We start from the raw sequence: 18,998 nt of genomic DNA, 5'->3' as shown, positions 1-18,998 counted from the left end.
AGGAATGCAATGGTAATTTGCTTGTCATTAGCATTCTTGTCCTAAATACCAGATAAAAGATGCACACCCCAGCTGAAAAAAATAGCTTTTTCCCCCCACTTTTCACTCAAATTTGCTATCTTTGAATGTAAGCCATCATCAATAAACTTCTGGCTGATGTAAAGGGACCTTCTCTGATAGACGCTGAAGGGCACCAGTAACACCAAAATTACCAATACAGCCTGCTCAGCTGAGCTTTAACGTCATCAGTCACACAAGGGCACAGGGCAGCACAGCGTGGGATTGGAGGTCACAGAGAAAGTCATTGCAAGTCTTGCGTAAAATGCTTTTCAGAACGTGTAGTTGGTAACGTCTTCACACGTGAAACCATTCAATCATTGACATTTCCTATACAAACGTAAATATATTCCTATACAAATATACACAACTAGAAGCTCATTTTGGAAATACTGCAAGTTTCTTAATTTTAAAAGACTGATCGAAATCTGTTTTTAATTTCATGCTAAACACTTAGACCGATTCTTATAAGCACAAAACCCTCCAAACAGCTCATCATCCACTCAAAGCTATAACAACATGACTACCCATATCCACTCCTTCTCAAATTCTTTACAAACAAGCCTCCATTTAAAGCTAAAGAGACAATGAGACTCAATTCATCTCACCTGAGACATCTCAGTTACTAATTAAAGTCATCTTTGGATGTGCTAATCCTGACTCAGGTTTAGTTTTCAGCCCCAGAAGAAGACAGTGATTACTAACACAAGCAAATCAACACTGCAGCAATATGGTACCTCAGGTGTATTTGTAAACAGGAAGGCATTATTAAAAAATAAAGAACTCTCAAGCTTGGGCTGAGTATGCAATTAGAGTTGATTATGAAACTCTGCCATCATCATGAACTCACCACACAGCCGTTCGGGGATTTAACCCTTCTCTTTGTCTGGTGGGAGGGGGCAGCTAATGAGATCTCTGTTGGGGTTTGACGAGGGAGGGTAGCACCGTTTATTAATACGGCAGGAATAATAAGGCAAGGAATCCGGGCTGTGCGCCGTCCTTTTCATCATGCAAGTGCAGCCATTTCTCAGGTGACTTCACTGCTTGCTGGGCACTGAGCAGTGGCTTTATTTGATGGTAATTAAATATAGTATTTTCACAACTTAAAAAAAAACCAACCCTTTTTAAACCATTCTTATGATCTTCATCATTGAAAATGGTATGTTTATAGAAAATGGAATGACTATTAAAAATTGCAATAGCCATACTGATGAGGGTCAGTTAGCTCCAACATGAGAAGAGTTTCTTATTTCCTCTTGGTATTATTGCAATGTGCAAATAAGGCTATGCGAGATGCTAGTGTCGCAGGTAGTAAAGACTGAGCGTATTTAAAGGATAGAGGGTCAAACCCTCTTTTCTGAAAAGAAAGCCCTTTGGAGCCAAAATGTCTGGATTTATTTTTTCTACAGTCCATTGCTCTAAGGTGGTTTGAGGGATAAATCAATCCATTTTAAAACCTTTTCTGGCATTATTTTTTCACTCATGTGCATTAGCATAATCTAGTTTGATCACAGCTCCAGAAATTTACAGCTCGGTACAATACTTCTAACGCCTTGACTCGAAAACGATCTTCTTGTCAGCATTTTCCTTCGTTTACAAGGACAAAGTAAGGACAAAGCTTGTTTCCCTGAAACTGTTTTCCTTTCCTGTGATTAAACACAATGCTACACAGCAAGAAAATGGCATAGAAAAGAGCGGCTATCTGGCCACACATCATTATACAGCAATGACCAAGAGTCACCCCCTTGAGCTCTGACTCCGCTTCCTGAGAGGCCACAGGACTCAAAGCCCACCCAGTCGCTGCTTCTGAGCAAAGCCACTGCTAATTATTGCACCTCCAAAACACAGTGAAAAAAACCAGACTGAAAACTTGTTACAACTGGAATTATCTTTAGCACAGTAAGCTGAAGTCATTAGTTATTTATTCCCTGGCAGTGTAGGTGGATAATTAGTGCATAATTTGAGGTTTTCTAGGCATGACAGCCTGCTCTGATAGCTGCCCCTAGTCCTGATTAAATCTCTGCCTCAGATCTCGCAGCAGCATCTCATGTGAGCAAATTCCAGGCTCTGCCAATATCAGGTTGCTGTCTCACAGTGTGAAACCACTGTGGATGTTTTGGGTTTGTTTTATTTTGAGGAAGAAATTGTTTTTTCCTTTTTCCTGAAGCTTTGACTAAACATTGCTTTGCATCCAAAGCCCCTGTGAGAACATGGATGCAACTGCAGGGGAATGAAAGGGATATTATACGAGGCATGAAACAGCATTATGAACCGAGACACACATAGGCTTTGGAAAGTTAAAAAAAAAAAATCTGCATGCTAGAAAAGTGAATTCAGTGCATGGAGCATATTGAGACTGCTCTAGCCCACACACCATGGAGAATACACAGGAGTCATTAAATCACACCAAGTCTGTCCACTCCAATCTACACCACAGTGCCTGGTGCTTCACAGGAAATGTCCTGAATGTTAACAGCAGTTGTCCGGCCATTGCTGTGCCCGGTCTGTTCCTGCACAGGGAAAGGCCTGCTCCAGGCCTCTGTCCCCTCAGGCGGCAGCACTGCAGGGAGGGCAGCCTCCATGCCACACCTCGCCAAGCCCTCCCTCAACAGGGCCACTGTGACCAGGCAGAAGGCTTTACCCCCGGCCAGCTAATGCCTGCTGCAGGGGTAGGACACTGGGTGGTGGGGCTGCACAGCGCCCTGCTGCCCACACACAGGGCCCCTCCATGGTGTGGAGAAAGCCCTCAGCACCACTTGCTGGAGGCTTGGCTTCTAAGCCCTTGTGCTCCCCATAGTGGGGTTCAAGCTCTGACCCCTTCCCAGCTTGAGGCACACCCCTGTTTTTCAGCCTAGCTGGTAGTCCCAGGGCAGGCAGGCGGCAGTGGCTGGGTTTAATGAGGTATTGATTCTGCAGATGGCGGCAGCGGTGGGGTTGCCCGTTTCTGCCTGCGGCGCCCAGATTTGGTTGCTCGTCGTAAGCGAGAGCAGCAGATTTTATATGTTGTGCTTGGAAAGGTCACAGCTCTCTGAAGTCTGCAAGCAGTATTGTCGTCCCCTTCCTCCCTCAATTCACTAAATGCCAGTTTGCTGAGTGGCCTCTGGCAACAGATTAAAACTAGTGAGACAAAATGGGCCATCATCTCTGATTCACAGAGCAGGAATTCTGTGCAGATATTTATTTAAGATTCTTCTGCTCCCATAAGATACCTAAGTCCTTACTGATTCTCTCTCCATGCTGTTTCTCCTCTCTTCTTCCTATTTTCTTACTGCTGGCGCTCTGCCCGAGAGCACAGGAATGAATGACTGCAGAGCCTGGCCCAGGGCCCACCCCAGACCCCACATTTCTGTGGCTCACCAAGCGTCAGAGGTCTGGTGTCCCATGGGCACTCTCCAAGCACCAGGACCAGCTCCACAAGTGCTGGAAGTGGGGCATGAGGAGGGAGAATGTGTCCTCGTTTCATGGTCAAACAAGAAAGAAAGGAGGTGTCCAGCTGCTGCTGTGTTATTAGAAGAGACTTTTTTGTTTGCTTCTTTTATTTTGCCTTTTTTAAAAAAAATGAATCATGATCCCTGCAGTGTTTTTTAGGACACATCCAGAAGTCGTAGTGGAAGGGAGCTTTGTTATTACCCGAAAACTGCTAGGACTCACGCAGGCCTTTTATTTTCCTGGCTCAATGGTGAGGTTCAGCTGGCAGGCATCCTCCCCACACAGGAGGTACAGGGTGGCTGTTCCCACCTTCTCTGCATCCCAGCCTTGCTCGTAGACAGTCTGAAGAGCCTACCTTGGGTACCACCAAGGGACAGAGGGACTTCTGGCAATTACATTACCCAAATCCCCCTGTGGACATAGCTTTGATAAGGGCATCCATGACACAGCCTGTTTTCCAGTGTCCAGTCCAACACCTCAATCCATAGCTACTCCACCAATGTTGACTAGATGTCACCCCAAACTCCCATCACAAAATATTACATCTCAGCATCTTAATAAATATGCTTCCTTCTTTCCTTGGACTGATCCCTTATTACATTTCAGGGGCTAGCTTGCAGAGGACAGGTTCATTTGCTAATACATGAATCATTATTGCTTTGAGCCTCTGAGCTAGCATTTTTATGAGCACATTTCAAAATGTATTTGATTGCTGTTAGAAATCATTTTGGTTCACACTCGACAACTAGGCCAACCGAAGCCAATATGCTCTGCCTGGCACTGTGAAAGGATGTTGTGAGAATTTAATTACTAACTGCGAGTTACTGTGCATATGGTGAATTTTAAATGTGCTATTTCTTTTATTTTTTGCCTCCAAGATAAAAGCACCCAGTTGTTTAGCTTATTAAGATTTCTATCTAGCAGTTCTGATAAAGTTGTTTCAGATTGTACGCCCTACAGAGAACAGCGTGCTGCCTTTTCCTGACCATAAGCTGCTTGCAGACCATAAATGCCATCCAAGCCAATGTGAGTTTATGTTGCCCTTCCGTAAGCCTGGACTACGCATTAGAGATTAGAGTTACTTCATTGCCTTCATGTAAGAAAGCTTTTGGAAAAACATTTGTTTTATGAGATAAGGTAAAACAAAACATTGCTACAACAGAACTTCTTAGCTCCGGCAGTGAGAGTCTCACCTTGGGAAGGAGGGAGGATGAGTGGTACAGGCGTAGACTATAAAAATGTATTTTAAATTGTTTAAAATCTGCTCTTCTCTTTTTCCACTATTATGATGGTTCTGATGCTCTTCTCCTGTTTAGCTCCTATATACTTTTGTAATATGAAAGCTTCACGATATGTCACACTGATATACACACACAGAGTAAATCAAAACATTATACCGGAGTCAGATTCCACCAGCACATTAACAAGAGAAGGAGGACAACTTTCCAAAATGTCTCCTAGCAATACCTGCAGTACAGCATAAAGCCCATGGAAAATTCAGCCCATATGTGCCTCTACTTCTACACTATGCTGATACCCAGTGTTCTTTCCAATGAATTGACTAAAACACCTTGGGCCACACTCTCTGTGTATATTGCCTCGAACATTTCCCCCATGGAGTCCATGGTGTGCATCATAGAACCACTGTGCACCACTCACGGTCACCTCCAGGAGCGCTGGCAAGAGCTTTTTGGTGATGCAGTTTGGGTTGCTCTTGCTCAGGAACCTGGCACCATACTTTTTATCAGAAATAGGCTGCCAGACCCACAGAGAAGCAGGATAGCAGCTCAGCCAAGCTCAGTGTGCAGTGGAAACAGGGAAAGGATTAAGAGAAAGCAGGAGAATCCGAGGTGGCAAAATTACCTTCCATCAGATGGTAAAATAACATCCATGTTTACAGATCCACTCCTTCCCCGTGACTTTCTGTAAAACACATCTCAGTGCACAGCCTCCTGTAGGACAAACTCTTCTGCATGCAGCAGCATGGACTGTCTTAGATACATCTTCTTACCTGCAAGAGCTGTGTGTTTACAGGGATGGACAAATAAATCATTAAGTAGATCTGGAAACTTCCTCCTTTTGGGGGAATTTTTTCTCTCCTTTGTTTAAATTACAGCGCTAGTCTGCTTTCTTTGTGAAGTTTTTATCTTGAGCAATTCAGATTGGAAGGCTAGATACAAAGAGTGCAATTTGAATTTACTGTAGAACAGAGAAACTGCTGTGGATGGTGAAAAGCAAGACTGGGGATCTGGAGTAATGACGCCAGAAATAGAATCATAAAACCTGATTTAGAACCAGCATACAGAGAAGCATCTGCTGACTTCCACCTCAGGATGAAACTGAAGCAGCTCCTGAAAAGCCTGCTGTCCCTAGACAGCACTTGGTGTTGGTGAAGGATTTGAAGGGATTCGATAACATGCTACTGAAGTAGAACACCATTAAGGTAGAAATTACCTGAGATAAATATACCTGTAAATGTGGGCTGGCTGTTCTGGAGACCAGCAAGTTACCGTTATGCTTAATTGTGGGTCTGATGGGGCACATTCTCACCCACCATGTGGCATGCAATTACATCTAATTTCCCCATAGTTTAACTGTGTCTGCTCAGCACTAAATCCAACAACTCCACCGAAGATCATGAGCAACTTTTCCTGCATGCATGAATAAAGCAGGAAGCGCGTCTTGTCATTGCCTTATTCAAGAAATGTGATATTCAACCCTCTGTTTGGTGAACCACTTTGGCCAGGCTTTTTGCCTTAGTGGCTTTAGATCCCAAACTCAAATTCTGGAGAGAAAGGCAGAAGGAGAGGAAACATAAAAGAGCACTGTGCTCCTGGGGCCTCTGTTCCCTGCAGACAGAGCCGTGACTGATGAGGAGCCTGACGTTCTCCTCGGTTTGGTGTTTCAAACGAGCTGGGATAAATCCAGTCCTTGCACTCCCTGTATCACAGCTCCTTCTCTTTGTGAGGGGGAAGATGCCTCACAAGGACATTGCAGGAACAGGTTCATTAGTGTCAGTGACACACTCAGATTACAACGAGAATCACATCGGTACTTGGAAAAGTCTGCAGACACTGTGGGAGGCTTCTAATAGTTCACCTGTGTGCCTCTCTCTTTAGAGTTTAATTCTCACTGTGAAATGCTTCAAGGAACCGGAGCGTACATTTCAAAACAGAAATTATGAGCACCAGCTTGCTCTCTGTGCTTGCCACTTCAACAGTTCTTTGATTCCCACGCTTACAACCACAAAACAAATCCTAAAACCTGTATTTTCTCTTTTTCCTTTGGTGCTGTGAGTTGCCAAGTCTGCTTGATACCTTCAGTCCTTGTGAGGGCAATAAGCAGGAGACTTCAAAAATATAATGAAGTCCTCAGGCCTGCCACAAATTAACTAATTAGGAGCTTTTTCGTCCTAGCAGCCAGCATTTTTCTGCCTGTTTGGGATTAATCTTCTGCTGGTGTACAAAAGAAGAATTCGGTGAGACATTTACCTCAGACTACAATTTTGGCCACATTGACCAGTGCATTTCAAAAGGAAAAGAAAGGGAAAAAGGATCTCTAAAAGTCCATTGTTTTGCCTTGTACTCAGGTGAAGAAGACAAGAAAGTGCTTCAAAAGCCTTAGAATTGTAAGGTTTAAATAGGTCTAACAATGACACAGAGGACCCTTCCACTGAACCCAGTGAAGCACTGGTATAAAGAAGAAAACCAGCCTCGTGTTGCCCTGGCCTGACGGATAGCACAAAGAAAGTTACCTGTTCCAGACTTCAGAAAGCCTTAGCTCCAGGATCAAAACACAAAGCAGGCTCCTAAGAGATGAAAAGTGCCTGACTTTGTTCTGATACAGCTGAACACCACAGAAATCCTCGCTGCCCTCAGGAGCCCACTGCAGCTTTGAGCTTCATCTCTGCTTGGAGAAAGGGGGCGGCGCAATGCGGTGTCCTGCGCCTCAGGGTTACAATGGCTTGAGACTGCAAGGAACACGGCCTGGGAGGTGTTCCAAGTATTTTAAACAAAAACACCAAAATCATACAAAATGCACCTTTCCAAAGAATAAGGAAAACATTTTCAAAATACCTGTGATCCTAATGAGCCTACACTCTGCTTTTAACAGTGACTTGCAGTGACCTGTATCATGTAAAAAGAGAAAATAGTTCCCAAAGTTACTTAGGTTCAGATTCACACAAATATTTACTTACCTCTAGTGAGCTGGACCTCGTCGGATCGGCTTGACCTGCATTTTGCACCCTGATGCAGGTTTTCTCCTCCTAACTCTGCCTTTGGTCAGCAAGACAAGAACATGCAGTGCTCATCTGGCCCCACCTCCTCTGCAGCCTGACCCAGGGCAGAACCTCATTACCCACAGCCATCCTAACAGGCTGAACACCTTGCTAATTGCTTTTTAATGTGAAACCATCAGCCTTGCAATGAAAATAGCGGTTTCTTCAATTTAAGCAAATTATTTTGCTATTTAATTTCCTTCTTCTTGCTGATAGGTGGCACCATTTTCTGTGGAGAATGCCAGCACTTGAAGTACATTGAGAATTCCAATAGCTTTTGGCAAATGTTTCACTGTTAACACACCACAGCACCAACTGTGTGTATATTGGAGCTCTGTCAACATATTAGACAGATTTCACTGTAATAAACTGCAAAAGCAGAAAAATCTTTCCTGAATCCTGATTACAATCTCTTCATTAAAGCTCAGTTACTCATGTAAAGACCCAGGACCTGATACCTCGCTGAATTGCTGTATGTCAGTTCATGCTTTCCAGACTGCACAGTGCAGCTCCGTCTCTTGTGTTTAACTCCCACAGTTGCAGCTTAAGGAAATTCCAGTATACCTTGTCCTTCCCTTATCATCCCATCTCCATAGCTCCAAGTTAGGATACTAAAACACAACATTCAAGAACGTTTTTGTGTCAGCTGTGCCCACCCGAGCAGTCACATTGCATTTGTCATCAGCAGGATGAAGGCCATCGGGAAGTGCTGCTTGGGTTTTCTAAAACAAACAATAGACTCTTAAAGACTGTACACGTGGGCTAATGAATGTCACACTGCTCTGCTGGCTGCACCTTTACTCCTAAGTTTGCAAATCACAGAATTATTTTGTTAGTTAGAAAGCTCCTTTTTTTTTCCATTGCAGGTCATCTGTTAGCAACACACCTGAAAAGGACCATTATGCAGTTACATTAGGGAAATAAGGCGATAAAGGAAGGTGAGAACAGCCTAAAAGGAAAGACAGAGAATATGGTCACGCAGTAAAGGTGAGCATATGAGAAGAAGAACACAGTCCAGAAAAATGTTGCACTGAATTTGCATGAAAAGGGCTGAGTTTTGTTTTCTAGTACTTAAGATTATAGTTGGTTTTAGGCACTGAAATAAGCTTTTTCATTTGTTCACAGGTTAGGAATGCTTCATAAATTCTAGCATAGAGAGTTTTAGTTTTGTTTGTTTGTTTGCTTTTACCTCAACATTACAGACAGAAAAACGCCTCAGTCCTTATTTTCTTGTTTTAAATTCCAGATAACCAGTCAGGATGCAAAGGGAAGTCTAAACAGTAGAGGTGCTGAGCTGCGTTATGGTAACCACAGATAGCCCAAACAAAACAAATGACCAAGTGATGTGTAAGGCGAAAAATCATTATCACTGCTACTTAGTACTCATACAGGCACATATTCGTGACTCCCAGTTGATTAATGAAGATTTATTGATCAAAAAAAGAAGAGAGGTGGCTACATTAATGATACACATTCTTTACAGTGAAAAATCCGAGACTTAGGATAACTTCTGTAGCACAAATGTTGTCAGATGCAGAACTGCTGACAAAATATTTACAGGAACCTAATTTTGCTGGATATTATTCACAGAACATTCATTCCAGCAAGCATATGGTACCTTTAAAGGTGACATTTTTCTTTCTACGAAATGCTGGCCTGGTTCTAATAGAAAATTATGTCCACAGAAAACCTCAGCTAGCAACAGAGCAGCATTTCTACAGAGCGTCTTCAGTGTGGGTTTGTATAAGAATGCCTTATCCTAAAAAGACTGATCCTGCAGATGAAGCTGGGTTTGCAAGGCTGTGTCAGGCTGTAGCTCCTGGGGTTGTGCTGTTGCCCACCTGAAGATCACAGCCAGCCCTGCTTCCTCAGGGTGAACCAGGGCATCGCTTCAGCCTGCGATTGACCTGTGCAGTCACTGTCCTTGTGACAACCAGCAAAGAGAAAGCTCTGCGCTCAGGTCTCACCCAGCCCGTTCAGCTGGTGCAGAGATGTGCAAGGATGTCAGGAGCACGGCCCCAACCCATGGGGCCCTATGGGCTCCTCCTGGCAGGAAAGGCAGGACAGGAAGCTCTTCCTAGAACAACAGGAGGTGTCAGATGCTTTCCCAGGTTCCCTGTGATCACAAACTGCAAACTTCATGCACACACATTAAGAGAGGAGAAGCAGTCTGGCTGACACCCGAAATCAATGTTAAAACCAGTAATGTATGTTTTATACTGCTGAGCAGTTCAAGAACCCGATCAGTTCTCACCGTGCCATCACCCAGTCCAATATATGACACAGAGCATCTGCTTGTGCTTCCACAAAGTAGTTTGCTAGCGATGCAAAAAAAGCATGACACACTGTCTCTGTTCTGAAATATACTTTAAAAGAGGATGACAGAGGGCAAACTAAGAGGGGTGTTAAAAAAAAGAGCTGGCAGCAGTTATTCACAGTTTTTCACCATAACAGAACTGCAGGGCATCCTATGGGATGAAAAGCAGAGATACTGACTCGCAGCAATTGTACTATTTATTACCACAGGATGCTGTGACATCCAGAGGTATAAGTGGCTTAGATACATACAGGCCCATAGCAGTTATTAAATTTGATGGTTGGGTTGGTGTGTATAGTCTCTGTGATCGGAATTCCTTACCTTTTGAAATTAGGGGGAGATACATGATGAAAGAACCATTCTATGTTTTCCCCATCTCCTATTTGATTCTTCCAAGCGTCAGTTACTGTTTTCAACGATGAGGTGCCGGGCTCTGTAGACTCCCGGTAGAAGTATGACAGTAGAGAAGGGAGTTCACAAGCACTTCCTATGCCCTTTCTATTGCCTTTGGGCAGACAAAAATTACTTCAAAAGCAGGAAAAAAACCTGAGTCAACAGCAACATCATCACTGGCAACAGAGCAGGTCTGTAGATGGTATAAATTACTACAGTTCCCGCAGCTTCCTTGGCTGCAGCAGAGCTATGACATTTTATATCATCTGCCAGTCTGGCCTGTTGATACAGGTCAGGCCACAGGGTGTGGGATGTCCCTCCATCCTTTGTACTAACCAGACACTTTGGGAAGTACCGGTTATTCTCTGTCTGTGGTTGCCAGAGTGTTCTTGAGAGCAGAAACACATCAGTGACAGAGCAGTTGTGCTTCAATTGGTAAAACAGAGCTCCAGTGCAAAACTCCTCGAAAGAGAACACTTCCATCATCAGTCTCCTGGCTGTGGTTCGATAGTGCATTTTTCCTATGGTTCTGTGATTTCAGGAATGGTGATTACACGGTCAGAATTTTTTTATGGGGATTTTTTAAATCTATGTTTGAATGCTTCCTGTGGAGCACTCACTAGTCCCATGGGGCCATTCAGGAACAGAGCTCGTATTGCTGTGTGCATTGGTACCTGCAAGCATTAAGTGAGTGCCCTTTGTACCAGGAGGGCCAGACAAGGCTTCTCCCTGCAGGTCTGAGTCACAACGCAATCATAGACTGTACTGCATCAAGCCAACGGGCAGATCCAGGGACCAGGTCTCTAGTGAGTGTGGTGATGCGTCTACAGAGCTCATCCTCTCCAGAACAGCTTGTAATCTGCTGCAAAGTGGGCTCTGCTCATCTCAGAAATGAGCTGGCTACCTTTCAGAACAGATTACGTGCAATTTACATTTTGAAGTACACGTATATTTTGCTTTTCTAATTTTCCTTTGTGTGACAACTTTGAATTTTAAATACAAGGCATCTAAATGTACAATAATAAAAAATGCAGCTCATGTCAGCAGTAAAATGCATAGTAATTTATTAACTTTTCAAGTGTAAATACAAATTGATTTGATGATGTGCCACATAATGAAAAATTATTTGCAGTCACAACTTGCCTTCCAATTGCTGCATTATTTTTTTTAAATTAAACTTATTACAAAGAGCTTGAAAACTGGGCAATACTTGTTGATGGCCAAATAGATAATGATAACCCTGTGAAAAGTAGTAGATGCTTCTATGTCTTTGAAGAACGCTCTTGATTCAGAAATGTTCTTCAAAATCAGGTTGCCATATAGTGCTTCACTGGGGTATTTATAAGTATTCTTGGCCAAAGAAAGCATTGTTTTTACTTGGGGCAACCAGTGAACTCAAAATCTTTAGTTACATATAATTAATGCTTTTGTAATAGAAGTCACTGCATTTTGTGAAACCATTCTAAAATCCAATACAACATACTGAAGTAGTCATTGCAAATCTCTTTCTAACGCCCTCGATGGCTGGGGCATTGTAAAGACACAGCTGAAGTCCCCGCACGGTGTAAGCATCCCAGATCTTTATTTGTATCTGTATTTTCAACAGTTATTGGAGTAAAATAGGGAGATTATTAAGAGAGAACCTGAAGCTAATTCATTACATTTTTAGAAGATGTAAATAACAATGTGCTTTGTGCCAAATTCACTGAGAATTATTAACTGCATAATTTCAGTGTTTACTCCTTGAGTTCCCATAGTTCACGAGGGAAGCAGACTCCGTCTCTAGCAGAATGCACTCTGTGCATCAGTATTTCATTAATATCCTTGTTACCACACAGGAAGCTATAAATAATGCACATACTTCAGTAGATCACGGTGCCAATTAATGTATTTTCCATATATCCAGTAATTACAGCTCTCACCTTAAGTCCACTAATGTCACAAAAAAAAAAAAAAATCAACTGTATCTGCAAAATAAGATTTAGACGTACACACTACAGCAGTCCTTGAATAGGTATTCCTGACGAACCAATTAAATCTGTAAAGTCTGGGACTCCTTCCAGAGAGAACATAATATTAAGTTCACTTTGGTGGCATCCAGATCCAGAGGCAAGTGAAGACCTCATCATTCCTTGGTTCCTATCCAGCTTCTAAGCTAGTTCCCCTAATTTGCAATACCATCTTTTATCTGTGGCACGACCTCACGATCGACTTGGATTAGCAGCAAGAAGCAGGCAGTCAGAAGAGCAGCAGTCAAAAACGGAACATCATTGTATTTTCAATTAAGCAAAGTCTGACACTTGTTCTTCCTCCCAAAGCCTTCCAGGAAAAAAACCAAAGGTATTTGTGTCACAACTTAATAATAATAATAATAATAATAATCATCATCATCATCATCATCATCAGCCAAACACCCTCTGAACTCAAACTTCTATTAAAGTTTTTCTTACAACCCAAACTCTTTAGGTCCCGAAACAGGCCATAACACGCTTAAGTATGGCTGTTAATGAACCATTTCAAATGAATACTGGAGGAATTACATGCTGTGTAATTGTTCTAAAGAACAGATTAGGACTGGTGCTATTTTATTAAATCTTATTTGCTCTGGCTTAAGTACTTAGAATTTCGGCTGTCCTGTGTCAGATAGATTACACCAGAGTTTTTAACAGGGAGCAGGCTGATGAAAAGAAACATAAGCAGTTTCCAAAGGACTGTGAAGGCCCTATCTTCAGACATGCCAAGCCCGAAATTATTCATTGAAATGACAGATAGTTCAACAGTGTCAGAGTATGTACAAAGAACTGTTGTTTGTTTCCATATTTTTGTTTTAGATCATTTCTATGGAACCAGAGTTTAGCTTTTGGGCATGGGACTGTCCTGAAGAGTTCTCACCCTCATGGATGAGGACAATCTTCATGTAACTGCAGCGGAATCCATTCAACACCACCTGGTTTAGCTCTTCTTTCTCTTGGTTGCTTTCTACTGGAATCATAGAATCATTTGGTTGGAAAAGACCTCCAAGACCAATTAAGACCTTTAGGATCAGTAATGTAATTGGAGGTTAGCATGCCTCAGGAACCAGTGAGCCAATAAAGCTAGAGGACAATTCTGGCTGATGAGCAAATGGCTTTAATCAAGCCAAGAATAAATTGGAAAACAGTTTCTGGCTTCCAAAGGAGATAGGAATGTTTTTCTCACAGGACTCAAAGTAAGGATGCTGACGTGCTTACAAAACTACTTTTGCTATGTTTGCCTTTGACACAGTCTGCTAGACTTGATCGTCCTTCCCACCTGCAATTCCTCTGTCCTAGGACCTGGTATTCAACTCCATAACATCCTAAATAAAACAAAACAGCAATTGAAGATTCTGTTCTCATCTGAATTTTCTCTGCAAGGTGTATTGCACTGTATTAAATACTTTTCATAATAACTGGACTCCTGCACCGTGGGAAACAAGACTTAAAATTGAAATTATATCAAGCAGGACTTCAGATTATACTAAGGGGTGAAATACTGACAAGAGACTCATAGACCTTGGTGAAAAGAGAGGATACTCAAGGCTTTTTTATTATTATTCTTTTTGAGAGAATATTTAAGACCCTCTCTCTCACATGCAGTGAGAGAGCCACAGCCAAAGCAGTGGCTCAGACAGACAAAGACTAAAGTAGAGAGAATCCAACAGATGTTGTTCAAATATAAGGAAGTATTTCAGTAAAGCTTAAAAAAATGACAATCACAGAAAATACCAACTCCACCTCTGAGAGTTATTTGAATACTTTTATATTATTCTGTAAACCTCAGAGCCATTTACCTATCACAAAGATCTGCCTTCCTGCCCATACTGACGCTCTGGTTCTCACAAGCCTCCTGCAGCCCCCGCATTCCGATGTCCCCAGCACTGACCGCTCTGTTGGATGGCGTGGCCACGCTCAAATGCTTTGCACTGACACCCAAAGTGTGCAGTACCCAAATTCTGAGGACGGCCAACTCACAGGCATTGCGGTGGTGTGGTGGTGAAGGACCGTCCTGACATCTCTGCCGGTAAACGCAGATCTATCCAGGCTTCTCAGCTTCTGAGCTCCTAAACTGCAAATGCAACTCTCCTTTTAGGACAGTAAATTTAAAACCTGGTATTCCTCCAAATATTCAGCCTTCCATTTTCATTTATCTGGGATTTGAAAGGCCTGCTGCCTCATTGCTAACGAAGAATCAAGTGTATTGGCAATTCAAGACAAGGAATAAAGAAAAAGGCCAAAAAAACCACCAAAAATGTGGCATATTTGCTTGAGTACAGTAACTTCATACTCTGATAGTTGCACTTTTGTAATCACACTGATATATATAATTGCTCTTAACTTCCAGTCATCTTCATATAGATTAGTTCGCGCTCATTAATTGGAAAGACAACAAATGGTGTGAATGACCTGTGACATTACTCCCCAAACAGCTCACCTGGTAAAACCGTCTTCTCCTTCTTTTGCCTTCCTGCCTCCCTCAGCCAAATATTTAATGGAGTAAAACTCCATCAGAATAAACAACAGGAGAACTCAGCTTTTGTACGATTTCTCCCTTTTAAATGGTATCTGGAGAGAAGATGAAAAGTGGCTTTCAACTAGAACTGCTGTACAGAGCATTCACCACCTGCTCCATAGACGGTAACTCTCCATTTAAACGGGCTAACAGGCTAACATAGGGAGGTTAAACGCAGGGCAACTGTTCCCAATCTACATTTAGCCGGAAGCTTCCTACCTGTTTAAGACCTGCAGGAAGGCTTGAAGGCTGAGCTTGCCCATGATTTCTTACCCTATTGCTTGCTTTATTAAAGACGCTACCTCTCCCTGCAGGTCTTGCTCAGGAGGTCATGTTCAATTAACCATAAATACAGAGTTTTAAGCATTTTTATATTTAGAATCTCAACCATAATTATTCTTTTGTATATATTTATGCATAACCTGATCCATGTGACATTAATAAAGATCAGCTATGAGCCACAAGTAAACTCCAGGAGAATTGGCTTTGTATTACAGCTTGCAGAGTGTTTCAAAATAAAACTGGGGCAAAATATAGTGATATGCTCTCTGGATACCAACCAAGAGTTGACAAGAACTGATGTATTTTGCATGTTAAAAGTAAATATTTTATTTTGTAACGTGCCCTTGAAAAATTAACTTTGTTTCCATTTTATTTTGTTCGGCATGCCTTGAAATAGGAATGGCAAAAGCTCCTCAAGAAACAGATCACCAAGATCCATGGTACTGCAGTGTCTGCAATTGCCTATTTTCCTGGCTCAGTAAAACAAAACTTTCTTTTTTTTTAAATGACTATAAAATAGTAAACAGTGAAGTTAACAGATACCATCTCTGTCTCTCCTTCAGCATGACTGAATATTCCGAAATGAAGAGCTGTCTGCCATGGACCCACATCCAAAGCTGACGTTGACAGTGGTCACTGATGTTGGCAGCCTTGCCATGGCTCTGGATACCTGTGCACAGGTACATCATTAAACTCCGGTTCACAAATACACTGTCAACATGTCAACTACAGTAAAACACTTGTATTTCAGAGTAACAGTGCTCATGTACACTGTCTAGTTCTTTCTTGCTCTGATTTGTCCTCTTATCACTGGTTTTTGTTTTTCAAATACTGAAAAGACTTTGTTTATTCAGAAAACTTCTCCAGACAATGCTCACAAAGCATATTTGCCCACATTTGACATTTTCACAGGAGGGATAACAAAATGGAAGATGCTAAACTCCACAGATGGCACCTAACAGTCAGCTTATTTTCAGAAGGAATGAGCATCCAGGCAGTTTTGGAACAAGACGCGGGTGCACCCAGCACTGCAGGGTGGGAGCCTTGCACTCATGTACTGGGGCCTGTGGGTCAACGGAGGCCTCCAGAACTTCACCCGTCTGCCTCGAAAGAGTCAGATACGCAAGTGCTATTCTGTGATGCCTTTACAGCCAAGAAATGTAAAATGTGGCAATACAATGGAGCATGTGTCTATTTTACCTATTCAACATTTACCTGTGTTTAACTAGAAGAGGTCTCTAAAGTGCTGCTCTTTAGCAGCTTGAAGGTTGAGAACCACCTGTAAACATTTGCAGAACAGTCTCTTTCCAGAAACAGAGACTCCTAAACAATCAACCTTGAAAATTATTATATATATATTATATTCCCAGTGTTATGTACAGATCTTGTTTAGTACAATGAACCAGACATGCTGAAAACGTAGGATTTTTCCAGTCCCCTTTTATACGAAGTACAATAAAAAGGCACATAATTATTCACCACAGGAGTTGTGCACCAGTCAATAACTTAAAGCTAAAAAGCTACCCATCAGAGAACTCTCTTTATGAGGCAGTATTGGGATCTCTCCTTTCAACTCATCATGGAAACATCCGTCCATTAATTCCTCTGGGAGAGCTTGTGGAACCCACTTTTCTGTTACCTTCTGATCTTCAGATTCCCAAATGAACAGAAAACTCTTGTTAAGCTGCCCAGGTCATCTACCAGAGCGAGGAAGAGTCAAATAGGGCACGCATGTATCTGCTTTTCGTGTTCTTATTCTTCTCTTTTGCCTTTGCATGCCCAGCTGTGGAGGCTCTCGAGAGCCAGGTCCGGTTCCAGTGACTTTGCTTTTAGATGAACGCCTTGCAAGATATGGCACAGTGAGCAGTGTTTGGGGGGGCCAGCCTCTCAGCCCCAGCAATCAGTGCCGGCCGTGCTTGATCCAGTTTCTAATCATCCACTTTTGCCCCGAGCACCTTTGTACGACTAATCTGAGCCCAAAATTTGCATCTTTCGACATTTCCACTTCTAGGCAACGGCCAGTGTCCCTGCTGATGATTGGACCATTCTGAGAGGAAAATAAAGAAAGAAAAGAGAAGATTTAGAAGAAGGAACAGAAAAGGTGAAAAGAAGAAAAACAGAAGTAGATCTGTAAATGCCTATAAAGCAGTGTAAAATCCCTGGAAAGTTATGTATGTATCAAGTGATAAAAGACCCTAGAAAGTGCTAGAAATTCCTAGGAGAAGCTGGATAATCCACACAACGTGCCAAAACTATTCCTCGATATTTCTAGATTTAGAAATCGCTAGAAAGCTCTCCAGAAATCACTAGAGAAGTCTCTAAAAAGCACTAGAAAATCCCTGCAGAACTCAAGACATAAAAAAATCCCAGAAACTGTAAGAATATCTCTGAAAGTGCTAAAAATTAATTGAAAACTCTGTATCCAAGTATTTTTAGAAAGGCGCTAGAAAAGTTCTAGAAACAAAAATTCCTAGACACTAGAAAAAAAAAAAATTACAAGGGTGTTCTTCACAGTCACTTCAGAAATTGAAAATATGCCAAGAAAGCATTAAGGAGGACATTGAGAAAACATAAATAAAAATTCCTAGAAAGCATATCCAAAAATTCCTAGTAGTAACGTAAGACAATTCCTCGATAGCACACGGAATAGCCCTCTACAGCCCTCCTTATTTCCATTAATACCCCTAGAGCAGCGTTGCTCTCACAACCCATCTCTGCAAGGCCCCCTGAGCCCTCCCGTACCTGTGTGAAGTCCCAGAACCTCTGTGCTGGCCTCAGGACGTCCTCGCACTTCTTCAGCGTGGGCGTCCTGCCCTTCCCGTCGTCCACGAGGCATTTGGAGTCGGGCAGGAAGGCGGTGGAGCCCAGCGGCCCCAGCTGCAGGACGCCCTCGGAGCTGTAGCGGACGAGCTGGGGAGGAGAGGAAAGGGGAGGCCTTAACTGCAACCCTAGGGACCCAGCAACGGACAGAGCCAACCGCAGCTGCCTCCTCGCTGCCGAGTGCTGGGGAGGGTCCTGTGCCCGCTGGTGCTGGGACGTGCCCAGGCCTGCACACCCTGCCCAAGGGCAAGGCTTGGGACTTGATCTACCAGCACAGCATCTCTCCAGGACACAACATCCCCTCGTTTCACACCTCTGCTCCCCACTGTTCCACTGCAAAAGGGCAATCAAGACAGTGAAGTAATCAATATGTAAATCATACCCACTCAGCAGGAGCTGATTTAACAAGGACATGATGTCAATTTGCTGTGCAGTTTGTTCTTAAGAGCTCTGTTAGAGGCTATTGATAGCAACAAGTCTAATTAGTTTTTGTAAATAGATGTTACTGAAAAAATCTAACCATGCAACCAGTATCCAAAAATAATAGAGAAAAAAAAAAGGAAAATAACATCAAATATGGTAACACATGCTTCAGGCCTTCCTAATAAAGAATCACAATCTGATATTTCAGTTTTGTATGAGGCTTAACTGTTCTGTAATTTAGTGATGTGGTAAATGCTACTGGCTGTAATTAGTGGCTTCAGGTGAGAGCCATTTATTATTTTAGAGGGTTTTGTAATAAAAAAACTTGAGCAGGTACAATTATTCATGTTCCTTTTTGCAGGAGTGTAATTTTTTCTCTTAACCTTTCTTCTGTTTTAAGTGGTGATTTCACTTGCCTCAAGTCATTCACAATAAAGTGGCCCTCAAGGAAAAAAAAAATCCGTATGT

General features: G+C 42.5%; 1 protein-coding gene across 1 annotated transcript; it reads right to left on the bottom strand.

Annotated features, from left to right (window-relative positions):
- Window positions 1–17,187: 17,187 nt before the first annotated feature.
- On the bottom strand, window positions 17,188–18,197 carry LOC104543293 (polypeptide N-acetylgalactosaminyltransferase 9-like; the record flags this gene model as incomplete). The annotated part of the gene is made up of 2 exons (XM_010187868.1): window positions 17,188–17,334; window positions 18,030–18,197. Coding segments are annotated over 2 exons (315 nt in total), but the record flags the coding sequence as incomplete, so codon positions are not given.
- Between the last annotated feature and the right edge of the window lie 801 nt (window positions 18,198–18,998).

The sequence above is a fragment of the Mesitornis unicolor genome, unplaced genomic scaffold (genome assembly GCF_000695765.1).
Source record: "Mesitornis unicolor isolate BGI_N332 unplaced genomic scaffold, ASM69576v1 scaffold20667, whole genome shotgun sequence".
Taxonomy (NCBI): domain Eukaryota; kingdom Metazoa; phylum Chordata; class Aves; order Mesitornithiformes; family Mesitornithidae; genus Mesitornis; species Mesitornis unicolor.
The sequence above is the reverse complement of the archived record's forward strand: the minus strand, read 5'-3'. Positions and strand labels throughout refer to the sequence as shown.